The sequence below is a fragment of the Chiloscyllium plagiosum genome, unplaced genomic scaffold, assembly GCF_037043375.1.
Source record: "Chiloscyllium plagiosum isolate Xiang-an unplaced genomic scaffold, Cpla_swu_hap1 HiC_scaffold_7, whole genome shotgun sequence".
NCBI lineage: Eukaryota > Metazoa > Chordata > Chondrichthyes > Orectolobiformes > Hemiscylliidae > Chiloscyllium > Chiloscyllium plagiosum.
The window spans coordinates 117,087,454-117,108,328 of record NW_028270145.1 but is presented as its reverse complement, the minus strand read 5'-3'; the positions used below and the strand labels follow the sequence as shown (position 1 = coordinate 117,108,328).

General features: G+C 43.9%; 1 protein-coding gene across 1 annotated transcript in view; it reads right to left on the bottom strand.

Moving 5' to 3' along the window:
- Positions 1-20,426, bottom strand: part of tns1b (tensin 1b) — an 816,333-nt gene extending 795,907 nt beyond the window's left edge. The window contains exon 1 of the mRNA XM_087988578.1: positions 20,271-20,426. Coding sequence (XP_087844704.1) covers positions 20,271-20,366 — 96 coding nt within the window. The 5' untranslated portion in view covers positions 20,367-20,426. The remainder of the gene's footprint in view (positions 1-20,270) is intronic.
- Positions 20,427-20,875: the final 449 nt, after the last annotated feature.

The window sequence follows — 20,875 nt, the reverse complement described above, 5'->3', positions numbered from 1 at the left end:
TGATGGGAACCTATTTACACAGGGAGAGTTTTATTAAAAGATAGAATAAACATAGGAGAGTATTCGGATAAACATAGGAGAGTATTTGGATAAACGTAGGAGAGTATTAGTATAAACATAGGAGAGTATTCGGATAAACATAGGAGAGTATTCGGATAAACGTAGGAGAGTATTAGGATAAACATAGGAGAGTATTACGATAAACAGAGGAGAGTATTCGGATAAACAGAGGAGAGTTTTCGGATAAACATAGGAGAGTAATAGGATAAACAGAGGAGAGTATTAGGATAAACGTAGGAGAGTATTAGGATAAACATAGGAGAGTATTACGATAAACAGAGGAGAGTATTCGGATAAACAGAGGAGAGTTTTCGGATAAACATAGGAGAGTAATAGGATAAACAGAGGAGAGTATTAGGATAAACATAGGACAGTATTAGGATAAACATAGGAGAGTAATAGGATAAACAGAGGAGAGTATTCAGATAAACATACGAGAGTATTCGGATAACCGTAGGAGAGTATTAGGATAAACGTAGGAGAGTATTACGATAAACAGAGGAGAGTATTCGGATAAACAGAGGAGAGTTTTCGGATAAACATAGGAGAGTATTAGGATAAACAGAGGAGAGTATTAGGATAAACAGAGGAGAGTAGTCGGATAAACATAGGAGAGTAATAGGATAAACAGAGGAGAGTATTAGGATAAACATAGGACAGTATTAGGATAAACATAGGAGAGTATTCAGATAAACATACGAGAGTATTCGGATAAACGTAGGAGAGTATTAGGATAAACGTAGGAGAGTATTACGATAAACAGAGGAGAGTATTAGGATAAACATACGAGAGTATTCGGATAAACGTAGGAGAGTATTAGGATAAACGTAGGAGAGTATTACGATAAACAGAGGAGAGTATTAGGATAAACATAGGACAGTATTAGGATAAACATAGGAGAGTAATAGGATAAACAGAGGAGAGTATTCGGATAAACATAGGAGAGTATTCGGATAAATGTAGGAGAGTATTAGGATAAACATAGGAGAGTATTCGGATAAACAGAGGAGAGTATTAGGATAAACAGAGGAGAGTATTCGGATAAACAGAGGAGAGTATTAGGATAAATAGAGGAGAGTATTCGGATAAACATAGGAGAGTATTAGGATAAACATAGGAGAGTATTCGGATAAACATAGGAGAGTATTCGGATAAACAGAGGAGAGTATTCGGATAAACAAAGGAGAGTATTCGGATAAACAGAGGTGAGTATTCGGATAAACAGAGGTGAGTATTAGGATAAACAGAGGAGAGTATTAGGATAAACATAGGAAGTATTAGGATAAAAATAGGAGAGTAATAGGATAAACAGAGGAGAGTATTTGTATAAACAGAGGAGAGTATTAGGATAAACATAGGAGAGTATTCAGATAAACATACGAGAGTATTCGGATAAACGTAGGAGAGTATTAGGATAAACGTAGGAGAGTATTACGATAAACAGAGGAGAGTATTAGGATAAACATAGGACAGTATTAGGATAAACATAGGAGAGTAATAGGATAAACAGAGGAGAGTATTCGGATAAATATAGGAGAGTATTCGGATAAATGTAGGAGAGTATTAGGATAAACATAGGAGAGTATTCGGATAAACAGAGGAGAGTATTAGGATAAACAGAGGAGAGTATTCGGATAAACAGAGGAGAGTATTAGGATAAATAGAGGAGAGTATTCGGATAAACATAGGAGAGTATTAGGATAAACATAGGAGAGTATTTGGATAAACATAGGAGAGTATTCGGATAAACATAGGAGAGTATTCGGATAAACAGAGGAGAGTATTAGGATAAACAGAGGAGAGTATTCGGATAAACAAAGGAGAGTATTCGGATAAACAGAGGTGAGTATTCGGATAAACAGAGGTGAGTATTAGGATAAACAGAGGAGAGTATTAGGATAAACATAGGAAGTATTAGGATAAAAATAGGAGAGTAATAGGATAAACAGAGGAGAGTATTTGTATAAACAGAGGAGAGTATTAGGATAAACATAGGAGAGTATTAGGATAAACAGAGGAGAGTATTTGGATAAACATAGGAGAGTATTAGGATAAACAGAGGAGAGTATTAGGATAAACAGAGGAGAGTATTCAGATAAACAGAGGAGAGTATTATTATAAACAGAAGAGAGTAATAGGATAAACAGAGGAGAGTATTAGGATAAACAGAGGAGAGTATTAGGATAAACAGAGGAGAGTATTCGGATAAACATAGGAGAGTATTCGGATAAACAGAGGAGAGTATTAGGATAAACAGAGGAGAGTATTCGGATAAACATAGGAGAGTATTCGGATAAACATAGGAGAGTATTCGGATAAACAGAGGTGAGTATTCGGATAAACAGAGGAGAATATTCGGTTTCTTTCAACTTGAAGGATCAGGGCTCTTTTTCTTTCCTGCTTTTTTTTTATCCAGAGCTTTGGAAAACTTCTGGTTTCAGTTTGCAGGCCCCCTAATTGAAGTTCAACGTATAAAACAGTTCTCTGAGAGCAAAGAGTTAGTTCAGAAAGGTTAGAAATCTGTTAACTCAGCGTAAAGATTTCAGTTCAAAAGATCCAGACCAGAATTAGATTCTGAGGGGATTGTCTGAAGCTGTAAAAGTCGAGGCTCACTTTAAGAGAAGGTGTTTTTAGAGTGCTGGTTATTCAGCCCTTCACCTGTGAGATCTTCATCAGCTCGTGTTTAGTTCGGCAGTTGACTCATTAATATAGACTTATAAAAGCTAGAGCTGAAAATGTGTTGCTGGAAAAGCGCAGCAGGTCAGGCAGCATCCAGGGAGGGCTTATGCCCGAAATGTAAATTCTCCTGTTCCCTGGATGCTGCCTGACCTGCTGCGCTTTTCCAGCAACACATTTTTCAGCTCTGATCTCCAGCATCTGCAGTCCTCACTTTCTCCTATAAAAGCTAGTAACAGGAGTAGGCCATTCAGCCCATCAGGCCTGTTCCACCATTCAATTTAAACATGGTTGATCACATCTCGACCACAACTTCACATTCCTGCCCACTCTCCATAACCTTTCAACCTTAAACATCTGTCTATCTATATCTTAAATTTACTCAATGTCCCAGGCATCCAACACACGCTGGGGTAATGAATTCCACAGGTTCATGACCCTTTCAGAGAATTAATTCCTCCTCATTTCTGTTTTAAATCTGTCAGCCCTTATCCGAAAACAATTACCTTTCATTCTCAACTGCCCCACATTGCTGCAATAAGTCAATAAATCTCTTCAATTTCCTCAGTGAAACTCTCTGCTTTTTCTGCCTCTATCTCTTGTAACAGCTGATATTTAGACAGAGCCATTAGCGTAATGGAATCTCACAAAGTGCTGCGCGTGAGCATTTTAAAAGCAGAATATATCACTGAGCCACATCAGGAAATACTTGGGCAGGCGTTCGAAAGCTTGGTCAAAGCGTTTAGTTCTAAGGAGCGTCTCAAAGCAGCCAGTTGAAGTGGAGAGGGAATTCCTCAGCCTCAGGTCGAGATAACCAAAGGCACAGCGAATGGTGCACCCTTTACGTTTGGGGATATACTAGAGGCTGGAATTTGAGGTCTTGGAGGGAGACTGATGCTGCAGGAGATTACAGAGATAGGGGAGGGATGCAGACCATGGAGGGATTTGAATAGCAGGATGAGAAGTTTGGAATCAATTGGATGAGCTAATCAGTGAGTATGGCAGAGACCATAGGAACAGGAAATGGGGAGAAAAAGTCAGTGGAGGTTTGGATGAGCTCACGTTTACCAAGGGTATTTATATCAGAGCTGCTGTGAAAGAGCTGGAATAATCGAGTCTAAAGACAGGAATGAAGATTTGCAGCTGAGCTGAGGAAGGTACCGAGTCCCAGGATGTTGTGTAGGTCTCAGAGAAGGTGAACATTCATAATTCTATCGTTAGAAACCCATTTCATGGTCAGATACAATACCAAGGGTATAAAAAGAATGGTCCTGCCTCAGACTGTTACCAGAGAGCGCGATGAATTTGAGAACTCTAAAACAGAGTTCAGATTTAGAACAATATTTTCAATCTTACTCAAGATTTATTTGGAAGACTTCTGTGCTCACCCAAGACTGGGTGTTCATAAGCAGTCTGCTAATTCAGGGAGAGTGGAGGGGTTGGAAATGGAGGGGTTGGGATTGGAGGGGTTGAAAATGGAGGTAGAGAATTCAGTTTATCAGAGTAAACTGACATTACTAAGGATAAGTGCTCAGCAACAGCATGTATCATTGAAAAGGAAGGACTGTAGGAAAAGTGGTAATCTGCCATGGGCATCTAAGGAAATAAGGGAGGCTGTCAAACTGACAGAGAAGACAAACAAAGTAAAGTCAGCAGGAAACTAGGAAATTGGGAAAGCTTTAAAGGTCAACAGAAAGCCACAAAAAAAGCTATAAAGAAAAGTAAGAGAGATTATGAGAATAAACTAGCTCAGAATCTAAACACAAATAGCAAAAGTTTCTACAAATATACAAAACAAAAAAAATGGCAAAAGTAATATTGAGAGAATAGGGCCCCTCAACGATTAGGCTGATTAGGGATAGCCCTTCCTGAAGAAGGGCTCATGCCCGAAACGTCGATTCTCCTGCTCCTTGGATGCTGCCTGACCTGATGCGCTTTTCCAGCAACACATTTTCTGCCCTCAAAGATCAGCAAGGCGGCCTTTGTGTGGAGCCACAGAAAATGGGGGAGATACTAAATTAATATTTTGCATCAGTATTTACTGTGGAAAAGGATATGGAAGATATAGACTGTGGGGAATTGATGGTGACATCTTGCAAAATGTCCAGAAAGAGAGAAGAGGAAGCGCTGGATGTCATCAAACGGTTAAAGGTGGATAAATCCCCAGGCCCTGATCAGGTGCACCCCTGAACTCTGTGGGAAGCCAGAGAAGTGATTGCTGGGCCTCTTGCTGACATATTTGTATCATCAATGGTTACAGGTGAGGTGCCGGAAGACTGGAGGTTGGCAAACGTGATGCCACTGTTTAAGAAGGGTGGTAAGGACAAGCCAGGGAACTATAGACGGGTGAGCCTTACCTCAGCGGTGGGCAAGTTGTTGGAGGGAATCCTGAGGGACAGGATGTACATGTATTTGGAAAGGCAAGGACTGATTAGGGATAGTCAACATGGCTTTGTGCGTGGGAAATCATGTCTCACAAACTTGATTGAGTTTTCTGAGGAAGTAACAAAGAGGATTAATGAGGGCAGAGCGTTAGATGTGATCCATATGGACTTCAGTAAGGCATTCGACAAGGTTCCCCATGGGAGACTGGTTAGCAAGGTTAGATCTCACAGAATCCAGGGAGAAGTAGCCATTTGGATACAGAACTGGCTCAAAGGTAGAAGACAGAGGGTGGTGGTAGAGGGTTGTTTTTCAGACTGGAGGCCTGTGACCAGTGGAGTGCCACAAGGATCGGTGCTGGGTCCTCTACTTTTTGTCATTTACATAAATGATTTGGATGTGAGCATAAGAAGTACAGTTAGTAAGTTTGCAGATGACACCCAAATTGGAGGTATAGTGGACAGCAAAGAGGGTTACCTCAGATTACAACAGGATCTGGACCAGATGGGCCAATGGGCTGAGAAGTGGCAGATGGAGTTTAATTCAGATAAATGCGAGGTGCTGCATTTTGGGAAAGCAAATCTTAGCAGGACTTATACACTTAATGGTAAGGTCCTAGGGAGTGTTGCTGAACAAAGAGACCTTGGAGTGCAAGTTCATAGCTCCTTGAAAGTGGAGTCACAGGTAGATAGGATAGTGAAGAAGGTGTTTGGTATGCTTTCCTTTATTGGTCAGAGTATTGAGTACACGATTGGGAGGTCATGTTGCGGCTGGACAGCACATTGGTTAGGCCACTGTTGGAATATTGCATGCAATTTTGGTCTCCTTCCTATCAGAAAGATGTTGTGAAACTTGAAAGGGTTCAGAAAAGATTTATAAGGATGTTGCCAGGGTTGGAGGATTTGAGCCACAGGGAGAGGCTGAATAGGCTGGGGCTGTTTTCCCTGGAGCATCGGAGGCTGAGGGGTGATCTAATAGAGGTTTACAAAATTATGAGGGGCATAGATAGGATAAATAGACAAAGTCTTTTCCCTGGGGTCGGGGAGTCCAGAACTAGAGGACATAGGTTTATGGTGAGAGGGGAAAGATATAAAAGAGACCTAAGGGGCAACGTTTTCATGCAGAGGGTTGTACGTGTATGGAATGAGCTGCCAGAGGAAGTGGTGGAGGCTGGTACAATTGCAACATTTAAGAGGCATTTGGATGGGTATATGAATAGGAAGGGTTTGGAGGGATATGGGCTGGGTGCTGGCAGGTGGGACTAGATTGGGTTGGGATATCTGGTCGGCATGGACGGGTTGGACCGAAGGGTCTGTTTCCGTGCTGTACATCTCTATGACTCTATGGTCCTCGAGAGGATGAGAAAGGGAATTTAGTTACGGGATATGATGGTATGGCCGAGGCATTGAACAGGTATTTAGTATCGCTGTTCACAGTGGAGGGCACTAACAACATGCCAGTAATTGAGAAAGGGATGAAGGTAGGTGAGGACCTGGAAACAATCATTATTACGGACAAGGTAGTGTTTGGCAAGCTAATGGAGTTAAGGATAGACAAGTCTCCTGGCCCTGATGGAGTGCATTCCAGGCTATGAAAAGAGATGGCGGAAGAAATAGCAAATGTACTTGTGGTAATTTTCCAAAATCACTGGACTCTGGGGCAATTCCAGCAGTTTAGAAAACAGCAAATGTGACCCCACTGTTTAAAAAGAGAGATAGACAAAAGATCGGGATTTATTATCCAGTTAGCTTAACCTCTGTAGTGGGGAAGATGCTTGAGTCCATTATGAAGGAAGAAATAGCAAGGTATCTCGACAGCACGGGTTCATGAAGGGCAGGTCATGCTTATCAACAGGGATCCAATGGATGTGATTTTTCTACATTTTCAAAAGGCATTCGACAAGGTGCCATCCAAAAGGCTGCTGCATAAGGTAAGGAGCTGAAAATGTGTTGCTGGAAAAGTGCAGCAGGTCAGGCAGCATCCAAGGAGCAGGAGAATCGACGTTTCGGGCATGAGCCCTTCTTCAGGAATGAGGAGGGTGTGCCAAGCAGGCCAAGATAAAAGGTGGGGAGGAGGGACTTGGGGGAGGGGCGTTGGGAATGCGATAGGTGGAAGGAGGTTAAGGTGAGGGTGATAGGCCGGAGTGGGGGTGGGGGGGGAGAGGTCAGGATGAAGATTGCAGGTTAGGAAGGTGGTGCTGAGTTCGAGGGTTGGGACTGAGACAAGGTGGGGGGAGGGGAAATGAGGAAACTGGAGAAATCCGAAAAGACCACTCCCTCCGTGACTACCTCGTCAGGTCCACACCCCCCACCAACCCAACCTCCACTTCCGGCACCTTCCCCTGCAACCTCAAGAAATGCAAAACTTGCGCCCACACTTCCCCCCTTACTTCCCTCCAAGGCCCCAAGGGATCCTTCCATATCCGCCACAAATTCACCTGCACCTCCACACACATCATTTACTGCATCCGCTGCACCCGATGTGGCCTCCTCTATATTGGGGAGACAGGCCGCCTACTTGCAGAGCGTTTCAGAGAACCCCTCTGGGACACCCGGACCAACCAACCCAACCACCCCGTGGCTCAACACTTCAACTCCCCCTCCCACTCCACCAAGGACATGCAGGTCCTTGGACTCCTCCATCGCCAGACCATGGCAACACGGCAGCTGGAGGAAGAGCACCTCATCTTCTGCCTCGGAACCCTCCAACCACAAGGGATGAACTCAGATCTCTCCAGTTTCCTCTTCTCCCCTCCCCCCACCTTGTCTCAGTCCCAACCCTTGAACTCAGCACCACCTTCCTAACCTGCAATCTTCTTCCTGACCTCTCCCCCCCCACCCCCACTCCGGCCTATCACCCTCACCTTATCACCCTCACCTTAACCTCCTTCCACCTATCGCATTTCCAACACCCCTCCCCCAAGTCCCTCCTCCCTACCTTTTATCTTAGCCTGCTGGACACACTTTCCTCATTCCTGAAGAAGGGCTTATGCCCGAAACGTCGATTCTCCTGCTCCCTGGATGCTGCCTGACCTGCTGTGTTCTTCCAGCAACACATTTTCAGCTCTGATCTCCAGCATCTGCAGCCCTCACTTTCTCCGCATAAGGTAAGGATGCAAAGTATTACGGACAATGTATTTGCATGGATAGAGGGTTGGTTAACTAACAGGAAGCAAAGAGTGGGGATAAATGAGTGCTTTTCTACTTGGCAATCAGTGACTAATGGTGTGCCTCAGGGATCAGTGTTGGGACCGCAGTTATTCACAATTTATAGACATGATTTGGACTGAGGACCACGTGGAGTGTGTCAAAGTTTGCAGATGACACTAAAATGAGTGGCAGAGCAAAGTGTGCAGAGGACTGTGAAAATTTGCAGAGATTTTGTACATTTTAACAAGATTTCCACTCACACTTCTAAATTTAGAAGAATATAAAGCCTTTTCTCTCATGATCTATCTTTACTTTGTACGTTCCTCCTGAGAGAAGGAGACCAAACTGTAACAAGACTTTGGGTGTGAGGTCACCAGAAGTTTACACAGTTTCAGAAGGTCTTCCTTACTCTTATAGCCTTCATTAAAAATCAACGTCTCCATCAGGTGAAGGAGCAGCACTCCAAAAATTAGTGCTTCCAAATAAACCTATTGGACGATAGCTTGATGTCGTGTGATTTTTAACTTTGTCCACCCCAGTCCAACATCGGCCTCCAAAGTCATATTATATTGAAGGCGATATCTCCAAAATTTCACCAACATGTGACTCTAGCTGCTTCATGCTATTACTTTGTCACTGATTATCGGTGAAACCCACTTGGTTTACGCACGTCCTTTAGGGAAGGAAATTGCCATCCTTACCTGATCTGGCCTACATGTGACTCCAGACCAACAGCAAAGTGATTGACTCTTAGGGATGGGCAATAAATACTGTCTGAACCAGTGGTACCCACATCGTGTGAAGGAACTTTTAAAAAATTATGATGCCACATGCTGAAACAAGAGTGACGTTCACCACTTATAGTATGTTACTATCAAACTAAAAAGACGGTCTGCCTCTCATACAAATGGATAATATGATATATGAGTTTTAGTATTGGTGTGATGCCAAATATGGTCCTATGTCCCCCAACATGATGGATCATATCTATCGACACATTCCTTCAGTTATTCAAAACAAGCAAAGTACAGAACATAACCAGCCAGGCCACACTTGCAAAACCCACAACACAGTATCCAACATCAGATGTAATTCCACAATTACATAATTAAGAATGAACAAGGGTCAAAAAACATTGTCTCCAAGTAGTAGTGATGGAGGGGATGACATCGAACACAAAATTAGAAAAGAATATAACTAAGGTTCTATAATAATTGTGGCTTTAATCTATATATAGATTGTGCAAACCACATCACTAATAACACAACTGTGGATGAATTCCTGGAATGCATACAAGATAACTTTTCAACCACTCTGTTGAAGATCCAACTTGTGAACAGATTATACTAGATTTGATGTTGTGTAATGAGAAGGGATTGATTAATAATTTTATGGTACAAGGTCCTTTAGTAAAGAGCCACCAGAACATTTTAGAATGTTAGTCCAAGCCAAACCCAAGGTCCTTAATCAAAACCAAGGAACTTCAAAGTTCTAGCACAAAAACACACTATGAAGTGGCCCAACAATGGCTATCATAATAAAGTGACATTAATATTAAATCTAAAATGGAGTTCTTTAAAGTTGCTGGAAAAAGCGGCAAGCCTGAGGATTGGGAACAGTTTAGAATTTAGCAAAGGAGGAACAGAAGTTTGATTCAGAGGGCCAAAATAGACTATGAAGTTAACTTTATAAGGAACATAAAAGTATATTGTAAAAGCTTCTATCAGCAGGAGAAAAGAACAGGATTGATGAAAACACATTGAGGGCCCTTAGAGTCTGAATTGAGAGAATTCATAATAGAATACAAGGAAATGGCACAGCAACTAAGCAACTACTTTCAATCTATCTTCACAGAAGACACTCAACTAACTTCCCAGAAATGGTAGGGAACAAGGGTCTAGTAAGATGGAGGACTGGAGGAAATTAGGACATTTTCTCACTAATACTAAAGAAATTCATGGAACTGAAAGCTCACAAATCCTCAGGGCCAGTTATACTACAACCCAGGGGACTCCAGCAGTTGGCCATATACATATTGGATGCATTTAGGGCGGCATGGTGGCTCAGTGGTTAGCTCTGCTGCCTCACAGCAGCAGGGACCCATGTGCGATTCCCGCCTGATTTATGAAAGGGAAATCGTGTTCAACAAACAGATAGTAGTTTCATGAGAATATTCTGCAGAATAGATAAGAGAAAACTGGTGGATGTGGTGCATTTGGATTTTTGAAAGGTTTTTAGTAAAATCCCATAGGTGGGGTTATTGTACAAGATCAAAGCAAACAGGATTGGGGGTAATCAATGGGCAGACAGGAAACAGACAACAGGTAAATAAGGATCATTTTCAGAGTTGGAGATGGTGTTGAGGGAGGTACCACAAGGATCAGTGTCTGAGTCTCTTTAAGCAGCTTCACAATTATTCTATTCAGTTTGCTGCCCCTTACACATCGGCCTATCACATTTCACCCTGGAGAATCCATTACTGAAGTCTGATCTTTAACTGCTGCATTAACATTGAGAGTTAAACATGAAGCTAGAATGTGCCAACTCTGGACTGAAAACTCCCTAGTTTCATGTTAATCTGAGAAATTTGATCCAGGTTTAGCTGGAATCCTTTATTGGCCAAGTCCCCTGACAGATTAGCAAAGTATATGGTGTATCGTTTGTCCTGATGAGAAATAGGTACATTTTCCAATTTACTGAAATATTCCAATTTGGCCTTTATCACAAGGAGACTGAGGTACAGGAATAAAGAGGCTTTGTTACAGTTGTTCAGGGTTTTGGTAAGACCACATCTGGAACACTGTGTGCAGTTTTAGTCTCCACATTTAAGGAAGGACATGGTGACAATGGAGGCAGTACAATGAAGGTTCATTGATCGATCCCTACATGAGAGGGTGGAGCTGTGGATGAGAGGCTGAGGAAATCAGGTCGATATTCTCCTGAAGTTGAGAATGAGAGATGATCCCATTGAAACATACAAGGTACTTAGCGAACTTGATGGGGTAGATGCGGTGAAGTGGGTCTTTAAGTATATTCAAGGCTGAGACAGATTTTTAATCAGCAAGATAATCATGAGTTATGGGGAAAAGCAGGCAAATGGAGTTGTGACTTATCAGGCCATAGACTATTACAGTACAAAACAGACCATTCGATCCATCATGTCTCTACCAGCTCCCAAAAGAGCTAGCCAGCAGAACTTAAGAACACAAGGATCAGGGCTGGATCCACTACTTTTCATCATTTATATAAATGATTTGGAATGTGAACATCATAAGTTTGCAGATGGCACCAAACTTGGAGGTGTAGTGGACAGCGAAGAAGGTTACCTCAGGTTACAGCGGGATCTTGACCAGATGGGCCAATGGGCTGAGGAGTGGCAGATGGAGTTTAATTCAGATAAATGTGAGGTGCTGCATTTTGGGAAAGCAAATCAGAGCAGGGACTTATACACTTAATGGTAAGGTCCTAGGGAGTGTTGCTGAACAAAAAGACCTTGGAGTGGAGGTTCATAGTTCCTTTTCTTTTATTCATTTGTGGGACTTGGGTGTCACTGGCTGGCCAGCATTGATAACCCATCTGTATTTACCCTTGAGAAGGTGGTGGTGAGCTGCCTTCTTGAACCGCTGCAGTCCACTTGAAAGTGAAGTCGCAGGTAGATAGGATAGTGAAGAGGGTGTTTGGTATGCTTTCCTTTATTGGTCAGAGTATTGAGTACAGGAGTTGGGAGGTCACGTTGCAGCTATACAGGACATTGGTTAGGCCACTGTTGGAATATTGTGTGCAATTCTGGTCTCCCTCCTATTGGAAGGATGTTATGAAATTTGAAAGGCTTCAGAAAAGGATGTTGCCAGGGTTGGAGGATTTGAGCTACAGGGAGAGGTTGAACAGGCTGGGGCTGCTTTCCCTGGAGCATTGGAGGCTGAGGGGAGATCTTACAGAGGTTTATAAAATCATAATACGCATCTCTTCCCTGGGATGGGTGAGTCCAGAACTAGAAGGCATATGTTTACGGTGAGAGGGAAAAGATATAAAAGAGACCTAAGTGCAACTTTTTCATGCAGAGGGTGGTACGTGTATGGAATGAACTGCCAGAGGAAGTGGTGGAGGCTGGTACAATTGCAACATTTAAGAGGCATCTGGATGGGTATATGAATAGGAAGGGTTTGGAGGAATATGGGCCGGGTGCTGGCCGGTGGGACTAGATTGGGTTGGGATATCTGGTCGGCATGGATGAGTTGGACAGAAGGGTCTGTTTCCATGCTATACATCTCTATGACTCTATGGCATAAGAACTCAGAGCAGGAGTAAGCTGTCTGGCCCTTCGAGTCTGCTCCACCATTCAATAAGACCATGGCTGATCTTTGCATGGACTCAGCTCCACTTACCCACCTGCTCACCATAACCCTTCATTCCTTTATTGTTCAAAAATCTACCTTTGCCTGAAAAGATTCAGCAAGGAAGCGTCAACTACTTCACTAGGCAGGGAACTCCACAGATTCACAACCCAAATCCAGCAGGCCCCACTATCCAGCCCTATCTCTGTAACCCTCCAACGTCATTCGTTTCAAATATATCTCCAGCTCTTTTTTGAAACCTCCAATGGAATCTGCCTCCCCCACTCTCTCAGGTAGTGTATTCCAAATCCTAACAATGCTCTGAGTAAAGGTGTTTCTCCTCATTTCACTCTGAGGTCTCTCACTGACAATCTTGAAGTTATGACCCCTAGTTACTGACATACCAACCAGTGGAAACAGAAAATCCCTCATCACCCTGTCAAAAGTGCTCAGGAATGATCTCATTGAATGGTGGTGTAGACTCGATCGGCTGAGTGGCCTATTTCTGCTTCGACGTTTTATGATCTTACAGATGATCTCGGGCATCTATGATTCCTGTATATCCCACTAATATTCTCACATCAGGGAGTGTTCTTTGTGATTGGGTACACTTGTTTCAGAATGGCATGGATGGCTCACCGCGCAAGTGCACTCTTTGCGCCACCTGGTGGTGTCATTGGCAGCCTTAGTTGAATCTTGATAGAGGACTTTCACTATCAATATGAATGCTGGGATACCACTATCCTCCATTACTGTCACTCACTTCAATGGATATCACTCCTACATCCTCCAGGCAAGAGCACTGTGACAGCACTAAGACAAATACAGGAAAAGGGGGAAACTGTGAATAAAAACCTGGGTGTGACTGGTGCAATAACTTGCAACTTTAGAATTGTTTTCTTGCGGTTTTCATGTAGCGCCAATTGCAAAGTTGTCAAGATATTGCTCAGAGGGCAGAAACATCACAAATGGGTTCAGTTTTCACATAAAGGCTTGAGTTGTTATTATTGCAGACTAACATATCACTGCAGTACAGAATGAGTGGTAAACTGCTGGAGGTACTGTCTCTCAGTGACAATGTTCAACCAAGAACCTCTCTATGTTCTTTCAAAGTATGCCACTGACTGTGTAGAACTTTGGGAAGTTGTGACAGATGGCAGTTCAATCCGAAGAGGAAGCTGATCAAGCCTTCACTACGTGATTGAAAACTTTGTGTACAATTTGCTCAGCATTCTGCATGATAACAAACTTCTGAGTTTGGTGAAGAGGGAGACAGTCTTCAGTTACAAAAACAGAAGAAGCTAGAGAAACTCAGGCCTGGCAGCATTAGTGGAGAGAAAATCAAATAATGTTTCACGTCGAGTGATGCTTCATCAGCACCTTTCTGATGAACAGTCAGACCTGACTTGAAACATTGACTTGGCTTCTCTGTTTCTGTGCTGTATGATTCTATGACTTTATGTTAATGAAATTTGTAAAAGAGTTATTTGTGATTAATGGGATTATATTTGCCTGTGTTTTTCAAAATTTATTGATAAAACCAAACCTGCAATGTTCCATGATTATGTTTCAGTGAAATAACACTTTGTTAAAGCCAAAAAAAAAGATCCATCAAGCCAGATATATCAAAAAATTCTGGAGAATTCTGGAGATCTGAAACACTGGCAGAAAGTTAGTGGAGAATGCAGAAGGTCTGGCAGCATCTGTGAAAAGACAGTTTTGAGTCTAGTGACCCTTCACAGGAACTGAAAGTAGCTGGGGAATGGTGATATTTATGCTGATGACAGAGCGTGGGTTGGGTGGAAAATAGGAGTGAGACAAATAGATGGAGACAGTGCTCAGAGGGAGGGTGAGAAAAAAGGGGCACAGACAAAGGGATTGTTGATTGCTGATCTGTAATAACATCAGCTGGGATCATAATACTATGTTCATTCAATATCCATTACCTTCATTGAACACCATCTGTCACCTGCCTGCCCACTCTAGTCTATGTCCCTTTAATGGTCAACATTCCCTCCTCACAGATTACAATGTTTCTTCAGATCATATCATCTGCAAATCATGAAATTGTTGCCTGTGCACCAAGGCCAATAATATTCCCATGTGTCAGGGACATAAAAGGTCCAAATACTAACCCCTGGGGAGCTCCAACACAAATTGTCTGTTAATCCAAAATAATATTGGTACCCATTCTCCACTAATATCTTTTAGTCTCAAGGAATGGACAATTACTTGCATACACACTGACTCTCACTGGGGTACACTCCCACACACACTGACTCTCACTGGGGTACAGTCCCACACACACTGACTCTCACTGGGGCAATGTCCCCCACACACTGACTCTCACTGGGGTACAGTCCCACATACACACAGACTCTCTCTGGGGTACAGTCCCACACACACTGACTCTCACTGGGGTACACTCCCACACACACTGACTCTCACTGGAGTACACTCCCAAACACACTGACTCTCACTGGGGAACAGTCCCACACACACTGACTCTCACTGGGGAACAGTCCCACAACACTGACTCTCACTGGGGCACTGTCCCCCACACACTGACTCTCTCTAGGGTACAGTCCCACACACACTGACTCTCACTGGAGTACAGTCCCACACACACGGACTCTCACTGGCGTTCAGTCCCACACACACTGACATTTACATAATGAGTGACCCTTACCCTACTGAATAAAAACAGATTGGGTACAGTTACATAGTGATTGACCCTTACCCTGCTGAAGAAACATTGATTTTGTACAATTACACAGTGACTGACCCTTACCCTGCTGAATAAACACTGACTCTGTACAATTACATAGTGAGTTATCCTTACCCTGCTGAATAAACACTGACTCTGTACAGTTACACAGTGAGTGACCCTTACCCTGCTGAATACACCCTGACTCTGTACAGTTACACAGCGAGTGACCCTTACCCTGCTGAATAAACACTGACTCTGCACAGTTACACAGTGAGTGACCCTTACCCTGCTGAATAAACACTGACACTGTACAGTTACACAGTGAGTGACCCTTACCCTGCTGAATAAACACTGACCCTGTACGGTTACACAGTGAGTGACCCTTACCCTGCTGAATAAACACTGACACTGTACAGTTACACAGTGAGTGACCCTTACCCTGCTGAATAAACACTGACTCTGTACGGTTACACAGCGAGTGACCCTTACCCTGCTGAATAAACACTGACTCTGTACGGTTACACAGTGAGTGACCCTTACCCTGCTGAATAAACACTGACTCTGTACAGTTACACAGTGAGTGACCCTTACCCTGCTGTAATAAGTCAGTATGACACACTGAAAGTTTGGTGTCAAAGACCTTGGCTGACTGTGGGATTGGAGAGAGTGTGCGGTGTATTCGGTTTCGTGTTGTTGGACCTGGCACTCTGGAGTCCAAGTGGAGCTACAGACAGACTGATACACAGATGCTGGAATGACAGCTGGTGGACTGGATGTTGTCATCAAGGATATGCAAAGAATGTGTGGAACTGTGATGGTGAGACAGACAGTGTGCATGATTGAGCTGGATCAATGGATTCTGTGGGATTCGGGATGTTTTAATTCTTTCATCAGGTGTGGGTGTCACCGGCTGGGCCTGCATTTGATTCCCATCTCTCACGGCCCTTGAACTGAGTGCCTTCTGGGGCTATTTGAGAGGGCAGTTAACAATTAATCACATTGCTGTGGATCTTGGGTTAGATGTAGAGAAATAGGTGAGGACAGCAGATTTCCTTCCCTAAAGGATAATGACAGAGCTGATGTGTTTTTCTGACCATTGTTGGTAGCTGTCAGTCACCATTACTCAGATTTGTTTTCAGTTCCACATTTCTTACCTCCACCTGTTACTGTGGTGAAATTTAAACCCATTGTGTCCCCAGAGCTTTCACCTGGGCCCTGGCAATCACAAATCGAGCAAAAACTATCATCGATGGAAGAAAGACAGAGTAAGAATGGAGGGGGAGAGATAGGCAGGCTGAAAGCTTCAAGTGAAACTGCCAATCACCTTGGACCACCTTTAGCAGCAGAGAGATCGAGGCAGGGACAGAGAGAGAGAGAGAGAGACATTTGTCCAGTCACAACCCAAGGCCCGAGAGGTGAAAGGTCAATGTCTGACCCAACATATCACTGACTGGCCTAGGTACAGAAGCCCATTTGACATTGAACCAAAACATTTAACCAGATGGTATCAGTGCATAGACTTCAATCGGTGGAGCAGCTAGAATTAAAGTTACTGCCCGATTTTTTAAAGATTGAATCACCAATCTGTACAAATGTCCTCACCAATTACACAGTCCGTTCTGTGAGTGCCCTGAACTGATGTACCTTTCCAGGGATCCAGATGGCCAAATGGCATTATCACCAGATTATTAATCCAGAGACCCAGGTCATGTCTCAAGGTTCAAATCCAATCACAGCAGATGGTGCAATTCAAATCTGATTTAAACATTAAGAGTTTAATGATGACCATGAAACCTTTGCAGTAAAAATCCATCTGGTTCACTAATGGCCATTAATATAACTGCTAGAACATAGAACATTCCAGCGCAGTACAGGCCCTTCGGCCCTCGATGTTGCAGTGATCTGTGGAACTAATCTGAAGCCCATCTAACTATTCCATTATCATCCATGTGTTTATCCAATGACCATTTAAATGCCCTTAAAGTTGGCGAGTCCACTACTGTCGTAATCAGTGCATTCCATGCCCTTACTACTCTCTGAGTAAAGACCTATCTCTGACATCTGTCCTATATCTATCACCTCTCAATTTAAAGCTATGTCCCCTCATGCTAGCCATCATCATCCGAGGAAAAAGTCTCTCACTGTCCACCCTATCTAATCCTCTGATCATCTTATATGCCTCTATTGAGTCACCTCTTAACCTTCTTCTCTCCAATGAAACAGCCTCATGTCCCTCATCCTTTCCTCTTCAGACCTTTCTTCCATGCCAGAAAACATCCTGGGAAATTTCCTCTGAATCCTTCCGCATGTTTCCACATCCTTCCTATAATGCGGTGACCAGAACTGTATGCAATATTCCAAGTGCGGCCACACCAGAGTTTTGTACAGCTGTAGCCTGACCTCATGGCTCCAAAACTCAATCCCTCTACCAATAAAGGCTAACACACTGTACATCTTCTTAACAACCCTATCAACCTGGGTGGCAACTTTCAGGGATCTATGTACATGGACACCAAGATCTCTCTGCTCACCTACACTACCAAGGATCTTACCATGAGCCCAGTACTTTGCATTCCGGTTGCTCTGACCAAAGTGAATCACCTCACACTTTCCTACATTAAACTCCATTTGCCACCTCTCAGCCCAGCTCTGCAACTTATCTATGTCCCTCTGTAACCTACAATATCCTTCATCACTATCCACAACTCCACCGACCTTAGTGTTGTCTGCAAATTTACTAACCCATCCTTCATCCAGGTCATTTATAAAAATGACAAATAGCAGTGGTCCCAAAACAGGTCCTTGCGGTACCCCACTAGTAACTCCAGGATGAACATTTCCCATCAACGACCACCCTCTGTCTTTTTATAGATCACCAATTTCTGATCCAAACTGCTAAATCACCCTCCATCCCATGCCTTGGTATTTTCTGCAATAGCTTACCGTGGGGAACCTTCTCAAACACCTTACTGAAAAGTGTCGTCCTTATCTGGTCTGGCCTACATGTGACTCCAGAGTTACAGTAATATGTTTGGCTTTTAACTGCCCACTGGGGCAATTAGGGATGGGCAGTAAATTAAACAAAACAGTGACACCCACATCCCATAAACGAAAAAAAAACTTGCATAATTGTCTGTCCCAGTCACTGGCCATTTCTCCCATCAGTTCTCCACACCATCCCTGTCCTTATTTTGCCATTTCTCTCTGCCTGCACACCACTATCCGACCATTTCTATCCTTCTCTGTTTCTGAACTTCTCTCCCTGTCTGTCTGCCTCTTTGACTGTCTCCTTTTCTCCTTTTCTCTCTCCCTGCAGTTCTCTCTGTCTCTGGTTCACTTGCTCTCTCTTACTCTCAACTGCTGTATGCAACCCATTGCGTTCTTCCTTACCGCATTCTGTCTGTCTTATCCACCCCTCTCGCCCGGGGTGGGGGGAGGGATGCCTCTTTTAGTCACATTGATGAGGGTATCCAGCTAATTTTGCATCCTTTTTTCACCATTCATCTCTCTTCCCCATCACTCTGTCCCCCTGTCTGTTTCCTTTCCCTGCCACTCTCTCCATTTTAAGACCATAACAAATTCAAACAGCAATAGGCCATTCGGCCCCTCGAACCTGCTGCGCTATTCAATAGGATCATGACTGATTTGACATTCCTCACGTCCATTTTCCTGCCCAATTCCCATAATCCTTGATTCTCCGACTGATCAAGGATCTATCGTAGTCTTAAATATACACAAGGACTCTGCCCCCACCACCCCCATTCCCCCCCCCCCCAGCTCTCTGTGACAAGGAGTCCCAAAGACACTTGAACACTCAGAGAACATATTCATAGAATCATAGAATTTTACAGCATAGAACACCATTCACCCCATCGTGTCTGTACCAGCTCCTGGATGAGCTACCCAGCCAGTCCCACTCTCCAGCCCTATTCCATAACCCTCTAACTTCATCCCTTTCAAATATATCTCTAGCTCTCTTTTAAACCTCCTATGGAATCTCCACCCCCCCCCCCCCCCACCAAGACAGCACATTCCAATTCCTAACCACTTTCTGAGGAAAGGAGTTTCTCCCCATCTCACTCCGAGCTCTCCCACTGACAATCTTGAAGTTGTGACCCCTCGTTACTAACATACCAACCAGTGGAAACAGAATATTCGTTTTTATCCTGTGAAAATTGTTCATAATTTTAAACATCTCCATTCCTCCTTATCTCAGCCTTATCGGTGCCTCTTTATTCTGAGACGATGCACTATGGACCTAGACTCTCCCGTGAGGGGGAAACATTCTCTCAGTATTTACCCTGTCAAGCCCCTTAAGAACTCTCCATATTTGAATGGAATCTTCTCTCATTCTTCTAGACTCCAGGGAGTAGAGCCCCAACCTGTTTAACCTTTGCTCATGAGACAGTCCCTCCGTACCAGGGATCATCGTTGTGAACTTTCTCTGAAGCTTTATCAGCATCAATTGTTTTGTTCGCATTCCCCCCCCCCCCCCTCCTTCTCACTCCCTCTGCTCTGTTTAAGTTGCTGTAGTCTATTTGCCTTCTCTCTCTCTCTCTCTCTCTCTCCCTAACTCTCTCTCACTCTCTCCTCTTACTTTCTCAGCAGCTCTCTCTCTCTCCCCCCCTCCCCCTCCCAACCCCTCAGACTGTCACTTGCTTGGACCCAGGTAGAACTCAGATCCCACCCCCTCTCTCTGGGGCCTCACATGTCTAACAGAGACTTTGTTCAAAATCGACAAAATACTAAACCCTCTGTGTTATTCTCTGCAAGGATTTCAACACTTCACCTGCGGTTGGAGAACACCCAGATACCACTCACCCCCACACCCCCCTGACCCCCTTCTGTTTGACACACTCTCCTGCTCCTAACTTTCACCTGGGTGAAATATTCCCCAAGCAACTCTGCAAAGCGGCTCCCACACATACGGAGTTTTTGCTGAGTGAGGGGCAGAGGTACCTGAGGGAGGAAGGGAGTCTCCTCTCTGATCTTCTCTCCACCTGGATGGCGGTGAGGCATGTCCTGGCAGCAGCAGAAGCTCAGAGTGCAGCCCATCCAGGCTCAGCTCATCTCAGCTCAGCCCAGCTCCCTCCATCAACACCGTCCAGGCTCGGAGGCTGCACTCCGCGCATACACACACACTCTCTCTCTCTCACACACACACACACACACACACACAGCCTCTGGGCTGCTTTCTGCGGGATTGTGAAAGTAAAAAGTGAAGCTTCCTGCTCCGCACTCCCACACGGAGGCTGGAAAAGCAGGAAGTTGGGACCCGCTCCCTCCTGGCAATATATATACAATTAAATCCCAGAGCATTGGGAGAGCCCGGGGCTGGAGACAGCCGGAGGGGCGACTATACACACACACACACACTCAGAATTACACACTCCCTCAAAATTACACACTGACACACTCGGAATTACACACACACTCAGAATTGCACACTCACTCAGAATTACACACTCAAAATTACACACTCAGAATTACACCCTCCCTCAAAATTATACATTGACACACTCAGAATTACACACTCACTGACACTCAGAGTTACACACACTCAA